This window comes from Triticum dicoccoides, chromosome 3A, assembly GCF_002162155.2.
Source record: "Triticum dicoccoides isolate Atlit2015 ecotype Zavitan chromosome 3A, WEW_v2.0, whole genome shotgun sequence".
NCBI classification, from domain to species: Eukaryota; Viridiplantae; Streptophyta; class Magnoliopsida; order Poales; family Poaceae; genus Triticum; species Triticum dicoccoides.
The window spans coordinates 586,715,590-586,726,450 of NC_041384.1; the positions used below are offsets into that span (position 1 = coordinate 586,715,590).

Genomic DNA, 10,861 nt, shown 5'->3' on the forward strand with positions numbered 1-10,861 from the left:
CCGAACTCCTCGGCTCCTCGCCACCTATATATCCATCCACGTCCGTTTACACCAGATTTCAGAACACACCATGCACGCGCCGTGCAGAAAAGTAACAAAGCGGAAAAGGGCAAAGTCGATCCAAAGCGGCAGCGCCCCTCACTTTCGGGACCGGACGCAATTGTCTGCGCCTACCAGGTAGACTCCGGCCCGGACTTGCGCGACAGCGGCCGTGGCATCTCAAAAGAAGCCGCATCGCCTCTAGTTCAGCTCGCTGAGAAGTAAGAGCATCTGCAGCCAGGCGCTCTCAACCCGCGCCAGTCCGAGCCCATCCATCATCTCCCTCTTCCGCTCCGGTGTCCTGCCCATGCTCCGGAGGCGCCAGAGGAGTCAAAGCTGCCACTGTCGTCAATCCTGCCGGAGTCGGGCATGGAGATCGTCGATATCTTCAACGCTGAGTAGCTAGATGATCGATGTACTCTCTCTTTTCCGGTTTATAAGGCTGGTCATTGTGGGGAGTAACTTAGATTAGTGTCATGTATATGACACTAGTCTAAGTTACTACCTTTATAATGCAAAGTAACATAATAGTAGTATCTTAGATGGCTTCATTTATTAGCTTGTAGACTTATATTTTCTTGGAAATCGCTATCTTACAGTAACATATTATGTTACCACCTCTCATTAATTACTTGTCACATAAGCAACAATTTCTTAAAGTGCGCTATGTTACTAGCTAAGTTACTCCCACTATGACTAGTCTAAGGCTGGTCATAGTGGGAAGTAACTTATACTAGTGTCATGCATATGACACTAGTCTAAGTTACTATCTTCATAGTGCAAAGTAGCATAGTAATAGTGTCATAAAGGACTTCATTAATTAGCGTGTAGACTCATCTTGTCTTGGAAAGCGCTATGTTACAGTAACATATTATGTTACCACTTCTCATTAACTACATGCCACATAAACAAAAATTTCTCGGAGTGCGCTATGTTACTTGCTAAGTTACTCCCACTATGACTAGCCTAAAAATTAAATCTAAAATCTCATCAATCAAGGCATTTTGTGAGTGAAGAAATGTATCTCGACTTTACAAAACTACCCCAATTAAAATCATGCATTAAATTAGCTTAATTGCAGTGCATGCATGCTTAGCCACTAGATATTTCCTCCATTACGGTTTAGAAGGCGTGCTTGGAAATTCTCTCGGACCTAGGTGGTTATCTATTGGTTGTGAGATGGGCTAAAAAATAGCATTCACGCTACGCATGCATATAGAAATAGTATATAGGAGTACTAATTAGCTACTAGAAATAAATGCAATGTGCCCTAAACCTTGTCTATTATGAAAACGCACGCAAATTTAACTGTGCCTTCTAAACTGTGACGGAGGAAGTAAGTACAAACATTACATGCATTGGTGTGTTTCTTTTATTTCTTACATGCAAAGATTTAATGTGTCTCGGAAACTAAAAATAAGATGGAGATGAGCCCTATAAATTGGAAAAACAAAAAAGTTGAGATAAGCCATATAAACCAAAAAAGAGGAAGTAGTACGTAGGATATTTTGTTTGCATGTCTTTGTATGGATTTAATAATCTAGTATGAGATATTCGGATGCAACAAGTGAAATTTAAGATGTTGCGCGTGGACACGTTTATACGTGTTTGAAGGCGTTTGAGGAACCATATTTAACATATCCGGCTGTAAATGCTCTACAAGCAGTTGTTTTGTGAGCACCATCCCACTTCGGCCTCTAGGGTCTCGGAGTGGTTAAGCTGTGCAGCGTGCACCGGCGGTGCATGCCATGCCATGCCGCCATAATTTCGCGCTTTCGGTGGCTCCCGTAAAGCCGCTTACTTGACCTCGCTTCAAGCAGCAGTAGCTAGGGGCCGGATGCCCGGATCGACTCGACCGGCCACCTTTATTCGCGCCCCGCTGCTTTCCGCGCGGAGCGGGAGCGTGTCGCGCCGGACGCCGGTCCGGTGAACTGCTCAACCGCCGGAGTAGTGGTATGATTGACCTGTGCCAACAATGTATTGTGATTGTACACCAAGAAACATGAGGCCAAGTGCGACCATGGTAGTTCAGAATTATGGAGCAGTATTGGCTAGATCCGCGCTGTCTCCCGGAGGCAGCACGTGCGGTGCGGATATAAAGAAATGCAGGAGGTAGGTTTAAAATGTGGAAGAATTTGGATGCCAGGACAACAAGTCAGTTGCTCGTCAACAAATGGCATCATAATGTTTGACAAGCGTGCTTTAGGATCGATTGGAAAGAAATACGGTTTTGCGAAAACACATCTAGGTGTACCCTAAATACTACACATCTAAATCATTTTGCTCAAGATTCGCGTGAATTTTTATTTTTTATTTTTACGGTTGATTGAGTCAATTTCTCTCTTTAATAAACTTTTTGACATTTTCATCTTTAATCATGGCAGTACAACAAACATCATAAATAATAATAAAATACATCTGTATCCGTAGACCACCTAGCGACAACTATAGGCACTGAAGCTAGCCGAACACACGCTACCTTCATCGCCCCTCCCTCGCCGGAGCCAGGCACAACTTGTTGTAGTAGACAGTCGGGAAATCGTCGTGTTAAGGCTCTATGGGACAAACACACCAGAACAGCAACCGCCGCCGATTAAAAAAAGCGTAAATCAAAAGGATCCAACTGAAGACACACGAACAAAGACCGGATACGAATAGATCCATCAAAGACAACCACCGACCGAATCCCGTGAGATCCGTCAAAGACACACCTTCACACGCCCTCCGACGATGCTACACGCACCACCATGACGAGGCTAGGCAGGAAGAACTTTATTCCATCTTCATGAGCACGACACAAACACTGACAAAATTTGAAGAAGCATCTAAAAACGAAGCCTCCCGCCGGTAAGAGACGGGATCCACCACACACCCATGGCCCTAAGGCCATAGGAGACGGGATGGATCGGTGGCGCCGCCGACGGGGCAGAAATCTTAGCCGCCTTTTTCTTGGAAGGAGAGACATCTTTCTGGCCGCTTAACACATCGTTGATTTGATTGTACCATTTAGATGTGCAATACTGCCCTAGACAGAGCCAAAGAAATACACAAGTGTGCTTTAACCTTTGCTTTCCTATCGTTGCTGCTCCCGCTCCGTTATTACTATACCAAACCACTCATGGATCGTGTGGCGAACACATGGTTTGGGTACCGCGCATTGAATCCGGGCCGTACAATGGATTAGATCGATCCCGCATAGCAATTAGTGCTGTACCAGTACAGCAGAGCAGCCGTACTGGTACAAGATCTCGCATTAATAATTCCTTTATCATTGACGTCCACGGACTCCGGTGAGTAATACGTCCAGTCGCCGTTTAATCAATCATCAATCAATAGAGCAACGGCATTGTCATTTCTGATGATGATGATGATGATTGTGCAATTGCCTCCTGACTGATTCGGGTTCAATCGCCATTCTTCTTTGCGATTTCATCCTTTTTATTGAGTTGGCACTAGTTTTTTTTAGTTTTTTTAAGGGGTAGTTTTTTTTTCCTTGTTGAGGCACTAGTTTTCTAGGCAGACGGTTTCATCACTAGTTCCGCCATTCTCGCAAGGCTGATTCCTTTTGGGCCATCTCGTTTAGACGGGCTTGAAGCTATTTTCGTGGCCCATCCTGATTAATTTTGGAATTTGGGCTTAACACGATCAACAGAGTGACTCGGGGGCGTGCACGATGAAAATGGAGCCCGGGATCACATGCTATCAGATGAACAGTGAACACAAACATGTTTATGGTGTGCAAAGTTTAGCGAAACAATGGCATGTTGTGATCTGGGCAAAATAAACAAAATATGTGCTGTAATAGTATTTTTATAGCAATTTTTTTATTTGTTTGCCTAGATTATAACATATGTCGTTTCTTCATGGAAATTGTCACACGGCTAGAAACATGAACATGTATGTTATTAAATGACTTTGTTAACCCTTTTCCGAGGAGTTTATGCATGTCGTTTCGAGCAGAGACAATTAATCTAGACATAAACGACTTTAATTCACCTAATTGTTTTCAAATTCAAACTTTGTAAACTTTGATCAAGTTTATAGAAAAAATATGTCAACATATAGAATGCCAAATAAATACAAATAAATTCATCATAAAATATATTTTATATGTTTTTTGCGAAATATACTTTTATATGGCTCACATTTGGTATTGCAGATATACATTCTTTTCTCTATAAATCCTGGTCAAAGTTGCAAAGCTTGGTTTTGAGAAAACTAATGCCGCCGACTGTATATATTTATGCAAAGGATGGAGTGTATCAAGTTTTTTCAACGCAGTTACGTTGTACACGTGGAGCCGAGAGAACAGAAAGCATCAGTCAGGGTCGGGACCCGCACGCTCCTCTTCTTACCTGGCTGACGGGTTCAGATTCCAGAGTAGATTATGCACACGTACGTGCCTACATATACGATATTCCAGACCGCTCAAGCGTTTGACCCCGACGCCCGCGGCTCCGCATCTCCGCGTGCGCCAATTGGCATGCAGTCACGGTCTCATGCCCTGCACCTGCTCCTCGCAACAAATAATATGCATCCATCGGTCATCAACGGCTCACAGCAGGCGCGCCAGTCTGTAGTGCGGATGTCGACCGTATTTGCGTACCAACACTAGAACCAGCCCAATACTGGCCGCTTTCATGACTACTTATCTGTTTATTTATTTATTATAAAATATTGATAAGCTCTACGACTGATGGGATTGATCGGTCATACTCCTTCTGTAGACTAATATAAAAACGTTTAGATCACTGTTTTAGTAATAGTGATCTAAACGTTTTTAGTATATTAGTTTACGAAGGGAGCACTTGTCATCGTAGAGAGTTCATGCGTTTACCCAGCCGGCCAGCCCCATGGTAAATTGTTCTACACCCCAAAAAGAACAATTATCAATCGCCGCGGGAAGAAGTAAACGGCACCCGTTTTTATGCTTTGATACCTTCGCGCCCGAGAACATTTCATACATCATACTTGGTACCGATTGACAAGATTACAAAGCGTGTGCGCGCTGGGCCAAAGGTGGACTCACTCCATTCAGCTTAACGGGGTTACGATGCAGGCCACGATACGTGTGCGCTGCCGTACGTATTGGCACCATGCACGCCACCAAGTGGCTTCAGGTTCGAGCCCTCTTGGCCCTTGCCTCGCATCATCCAAACGAACTGCAGTCGCCCGCTTAACTGTGTATTTTTTTTCTAGTTTAGGAAAAAAGGCGGAGCGTTTACCTGGAGAAATCAATCAATCAATCATTGGCCTGCCGGCCGTCCGGTTTGGCCACACGCGCAGGGATCTTTCCGCGCGCAACCTCGTCTCTGTTCTCCAATACATCCCATGGAGTTTCCTGCCTCGACATCACGCGTCGGCTCTCAGCAACGACGACAAGGTAAAGATGCTGGCCGTGTAGATCCAAAGCTTCGCCGTCCTGGCCCATTTTTTCCCATTAGTTTGGCTCGTGGTAGGGCACCGCATACTTCATGGTACATGTCACGCCAGACCATCCAAGGTCCCATGAAGACCGCAGTGCCCTGCAGAGAGCTACAGAAACATTTAATCATTTGGGAAAAAAAGACACAAAATTATATTTAAACTGACTACTGTCTCGGATTCGAGAGAACGGACAAACATAAACTAATAGATGGTGACCATGTCAAACAGGGTTTACTGACCAACCATGGGCGCAGTCGTTGGCATAATTCATCAAAACATGCCCTGATGCCGTATCAACATCAGCAGTGGCAGGCAGCTTGAGACCCAACCTGAGATTCACCTGCACAAGGAGAAACGGAATTGTTAAGTACAACAGCCGAGCAGCACATCCAGTGTCTGACATGTGGCCAAGCACGCATAATCCAACTTATTGCCGTATCTACGTGTTTTCTAATCACAAAATTTATCGACATGTTAACTAAAAACACAACGATATGGACGGAAAAACGTACAAAACCCAGCAGTACCCAGCTACCCAAGCCAAGAGTGATACCCAGCTACCTGCACAGTTAACGACTGGGCCAATGCCGAGCAAGAGCAATGCATAACATAAGGTGCCGCACAGATAAGGCCGCACACGGATAGGCAAGAAGCACCTGCCCCCACTACTCAAATGCAATACACAAACGTTTGCTTCATCCATCTCATCTTTTGATCAGTTCAACCGAGAGCTCTTGCTACGACTCGTTTATAAGTCTTATAAGGCCACCAACAACCTTTTGTGCATGCGTTTTACTACCTGCATATCTGTTCCTTGGACCTGGTAAGCAGTCCGACAGGCAATGCCCGATAAGAAATCCTCTGAAGCAAGCTATATATGTGATGGTTTTGTTTGAATGGCTGTTTGCTTTGCCTGTCTTTGTTACTAACCGCAGGAAGGAGGGCGCGCCGTTTGGTACCTGATAGCTCCTCCATGAACTTGCCAATTGGGTAGACTTGTCCCGCAAGAACAACCATCGAGATTGTTTCTGGTTTGACATTACCTTGATCTGCTGTGGAGGCCGGAACGGCACGGCGGAGCGATGATGCAGTGGGTGCTACTTCTGTTCTTGCTCTTGCTGTGCCTTCAGTCAGGCTCCAGCCAGACGAACCCCCAAGATGGTAAGCCACAGTCCTTCGTTTTTTATATTGGGTTAATAGGAAGAAAGTTGCCTACTTTTAAGAACAAGTTGCTCACTGAGCAGCCATTGGCCTGTGAAGAAGGCGAGCCAGATTAGTTCAGCCTGTACCATAAGATGAAGATGATTTATTCCTTATAATGAATTCCGACAGAGAAAAAAAATCAGCATCACGGTGGTATGTAGCATCAAGATTATGGTTCTGCTTTCCAATTCGGTGGCGTTAATAGTTACTCCCTCCGTTCCGAATTACTTGTCGTAGGTATGGATGTATCTAGATGTATTTTAGTTCTAGATACATCCATTTCTGCGACGAGTAATTTGGAACGGAGGGAGTAGCTCTTAAGCCATTTTTATCATCATATTCAATTTGTGGCACTAGGTAGCACAAATAGAACTATAATGGATCAGGTACACAGCAGATCAAATCAAACAAATTTAGAATTTGTGCTAATGTATGGAGAAATAGGTCCCACGACAAAAGGTTAAACTGAAATAATGTTTCATTCCCGCCAGTACAACTGAGAATTCAAAGAAGGCCTCCTTTCTTGGATTAATACTTATCCTGCATGCTCTATGATGATACTTGCATCTACTCTCATACGATTAAGATTAGTGTCTAATATGATCCATGATAGGAGTGAGATTGAATTACTGGAGTTGTTGGTATTAAATGCCTCTCTAATGTTCGCTTGGTAAACGTACAGTTGCCGCACTTCAAGCACTGATGAAGAATTGGCGGAATCAACCGCAAAGCTGGACAGGATCCGATCCCTGCAAACCCTGGGATGGAATTTCCTGTTCCAGCGGGAGAGTGACAGAAATGTTAGAACTCAACTTATCAGTCATCATTTTTTACTTCTTTTATCAAGAAAAAATCCGCTGAAACCTGGTAATTGCAGGAGATTATCGAGCATGAATGTTGCAGGTACATTAAGCAATGCCATAGATCAACTCTCCGCTTTGACGTATCTGTAAGTCATTGCTTCCTCAATTTCAAAATAACTTCATACAGTAATAAAAGCTTCAGTTTTTTCTCAACAAAAACATGCGGTAACAGATAACAATCCAGGAACGGGAGCTACAGCCTACAAAATTATCTACAGATATAAACCATTATATGTTTTAGACTACTGATATGAACTACATGCAGGGATCTGTCTAACAATCCAAGTCTTGGAGGTCCACTTACCCCAAATATTGGAAATCTGAAGCAGCTCACCATTCTGTAAGAACAGCAACCATACAAGAACATTCTTCTTCTTTGGGTTAGGTGGAGAGGAGCAAAAGAAAAGACAGGGGAAAAGCTGACATATCGCGTGTGTTTTTTCTTTCAGGAATTTGCTAGGATGCAGCTTTACTGGTAACATCCCACAAGAGATAGGCAACTTAAGACAGCTCACATTCCTGTAAGAGTTCACTGAAATTTCAACGCAGATCTTTATTGACATTAGTTGATTCGCGAGATGATACAACTCAATTTACTCTCATACAGGGCCCTAAACATGAATCAATTCACTGGCAGAATACCCCCAGAACTTGGCCTTCTCACAAGTCTCTCTTGGTTGGACTTGTCGGCCAATCAATTGTCAGGACAAATCCCAGTTTCGAGAGGTTCAGACCCAGGGTTGGATAAACTTGTCGCCGCAAAGCATTTGTAAGTACTAAAATGTTGTACCCGTTCTAGGATGGAAAGAATAATTATAGCTTAAATGTGCTATTTTTTTCATATCGGCTCATCCATCCATCCAAATCAATAGCCATTTTAGCGAGAACCAGTTGACAGGCCCAATGGACAGAAGGCTTTTCCATGCCAATATGACCCTCATACATGTGTAAGCAGTATATTCATCTGCACTTGCTAATGTCCTCTGTTCACTCATGTCATCTAACTTGTTTTGCTAATCATTGTCAGGCTATTTGGCAACAATAGCCTTACTGGACCAATCCCCCAATCTCTTGGGCTTGTCGAAACACTTCAAATTATGTACATACCTGATAAAAAATCCTCATTTGTCTCGCACTCCCTTTTGCACAGTTTTATTGACTTTTCTTTTGTCGACTGTGCATATTTCAGCCGACTAGACCATAACAAATTCAATGGTGTGGTACCTGATAGTATCGGTAACCTGACTAGCCTGATGGAACTGTAAGTAGCTATCAACAAGGAACAACTAATGTTTCTTCTTCCTTCCAAATGATGTAGCAAATATTTCTTTGGTTATTCCAGGAGCCTAGCAAGTAACCAACTGAACGGGTCGGTGCCAGACCTCACAAATGCAACTAATCTCACTTATGTGTAAGACACAAAAGATATCAATGCTTAAGTTTAATGATTCTTCTGTTGTCTCAACACAATTTTCTCCCCGGACAGGGACATGAGCTACAATAGTTTTGCAAGCTCAGGAGCACCAGGATGGCTTTCGACGTCGACGGCCCTGAACACCTTGTGAGTTGTAGGAGGATTAGCGAAGTGAACATTAAATGGGTTTAGTAAGGGAAAAGGCCTAGGTATAGTGGTATACTGAAGGGTGAGTGCACAAACTATATCAGCCATAAATAGAACCTTCAGGTCTATGCACACTCTTGCAATGTGTGAAAAGATCTTGAGGCTGTATCCATGACTGATATAGTATTTGCAATGGCTCTTGAGTGTACAAAATCCACCCCCGTGAATAAGCTAGATGATTCTGAATAACGTTTTTTCTCTGGTTGGATAATTACAGATTCATGGCTGGTATCCGTCTTACTGGGACAGTACCCAATGCTCTTTTCAGCCTCCCACAGATGCAGAGAATGTAATTTCCTCAAGACCTCGCGTGCTTTATTTACATTTAATTTGCATTGTTTTAGCTGCAAATAGACCCTTACTTGACGTCTAATTAAACCTTAATGTACCAACAATTTTATGTCTTCTGATGTTGTAACTGGTATTTTAATGCAGATCACTAGCTGAGAATGCCCTTGGAATCTCACTGACTATGACTGGTATCAACTCAAAACTGCGGGTTGTTAATTTGACAAATAATCAAATCATCAGTATTATTACAGTTGACCCAAGCTACACTGGCAGCCTAATGTAAGTATCACCCCATACGGTATACTGTACAACTATGTGGCATGTGTCTCACCCATCTTTTCTGTTCTCATCCAGACTAACAGGGAATCCTGCATGCTCAGCCAATATCAGTTTCTGCAAACTCAAGGAAAGGCAGCAAGATCCATACTCTACTAGCCTAGGCCCCTGCGGTGCTATTTCTTGCCCTATTGGTCAGTTACCAAATCCAGAGACTTCACAGAACTGCGCTTGCACTACCCCCTTCGAGGGTGTGATGACCTTCCAAGCACCTGCCTTCTCTGACATGACAAGCCCCGAGTCATTCCAACAATTGGAGTCGACGCTTATACAGAACCTTAGCCTAGCTCCAAGATCAGTTGCACTTTCCAATGTTGACTTCAGCCCAGGAACTCCTCTAAGATTCAGATTGAAGTTTTTTCCAGACAGTGAAATGGGCTTCAATCGCTCAGAAGTTATAAGAATCAGTTCTGCTTTGGCCAACCAAATTTATAAAGCTCCAACTCAATTTGGACCATATTACTTCACAGCAATCCCATACTTTGCAAGTATGCACACTGCATAGAATTATATTCTCTTTTATTTGATATGTCTCCAAGTCTTACGTAACTTGTCCATTTCAGTCCCAAGCGGGAAAAAATCCTCAATGCGCAAAGGTGTAATAATTGGAATAGCAATTGCTGGCTTTGTCCTTATTGTCGGTCTTGTTCTGGTAGCAATATATGCTCTACGGCAGAAGAAAATAGCCAAGGAGGCAGTACAGCGGACTACTAATCCATTTGGTAATCATTTATTTTGTCGCATCCATAAATAAATATCCAACTTGAATAAGCTAGTAATTTTTAGTTCTCTACACATGGCAGAAAAAAAAGCAAGATAATCATAAGCATTTAAAAGTGTCATAACATGTTTGCTTGATCTTGTTAATATTTTGATACCACAGCATCATGGGGAGCAGGTGGTAAAGATAACGGAGACGTACCACAATTGAAAGGAGCAAGATATTTTGTATTTGAGGAGCTGAAGAAATGCACCAATAATTTCTCAGAAACTCATGAGATAGGATCTGGAGGATATGGAAAGGTAACTGATTTCTTTGCTCACATATCTAGACATAAGTAAAAGTTTACAGAAGCATCTA

General features: G+C 43.1%; 1 protein-coding gene and 1 long non-coding RNA gene across 3 annotated transcripts in view; one reads left to right on the forward strand and one right to left on the reverse strand.

The window, feature by feature from the left end:
* Window positions 1–4,944: 4,944 nt before the first annotated feature.
* On the reverse strand, window positions 4,945–7,527 carry LOC119269385. 2 transcript variants are annotated; one of them, XR_005133587.1, is made up of 3 exons: window positions 7,350–7,527; window positions 5,706–6,718; window positions 4,945–5,574 (listed from the first exon to the last, which is right to left on the reverse strand). It is a non-coding gene; the product is annotated as an uncharacterized LOC119269385 (long non-coding RNA). The 2 variants fall into 2 exon arrangements; XR_005133586.1 differs by having other exon boundaries at window positions 5,706–7,527.
* A 165-nt stretch (window positions 7,528–7,692) lies between these two features.
* LOC119272615 (probable leucine-rich repeat receptor-like protein kinase At5g49770) overlaps window positions 7,693–10,861 on the forward strand; it is a 4,918-nt gene continuing 1,749 nt past the window's right edge. The window contains exons 1-12 of the mRNA XM_037554070.1: window positions 7,693–7,697; window positions 7,798–7,872; window positions 7,982–8,053; window positions 8,140–8,301; window positions 8,405–8,479; window positions 8,560–8,631; window positions 8,722–8,793; window positions 9,371–9,442; window positions 9,589–9,723; window positions 9,799–10,174; window positions 10,286–10,477; window positions 10,651–10,803. Coding sequence (XP_037409967.1) covers window positions 7,693–7,697; window positions 7,798–7,872; window positions 7,982–8,053; window positions 8,140–8,301; window positions 8,405–8,479; window positions 8,560–8,631; window positions 8,722–8,793; window positions 9,371–9,442; window positions 9,589–9,723; window positions 9,799–10,174; window positions 10,286–10,477; window positions 10,651–10,803 — 1,461 coding nt within the window. The remainder of the gene's footprint in view (window positions 7,698–7,797; window positions 7,873–7,981; window positions 8,054–8,139; window positions 8,302–8,404; window positions 8,480–8,559; window positions 8,632–8,721; window positions 8,794–9,370; window positions 9,443–9,588; window positions 9,724–9,798; window positions 10,175–10,285; window positions 10,478–10,650; window positions 10,804–10,861) is intronic.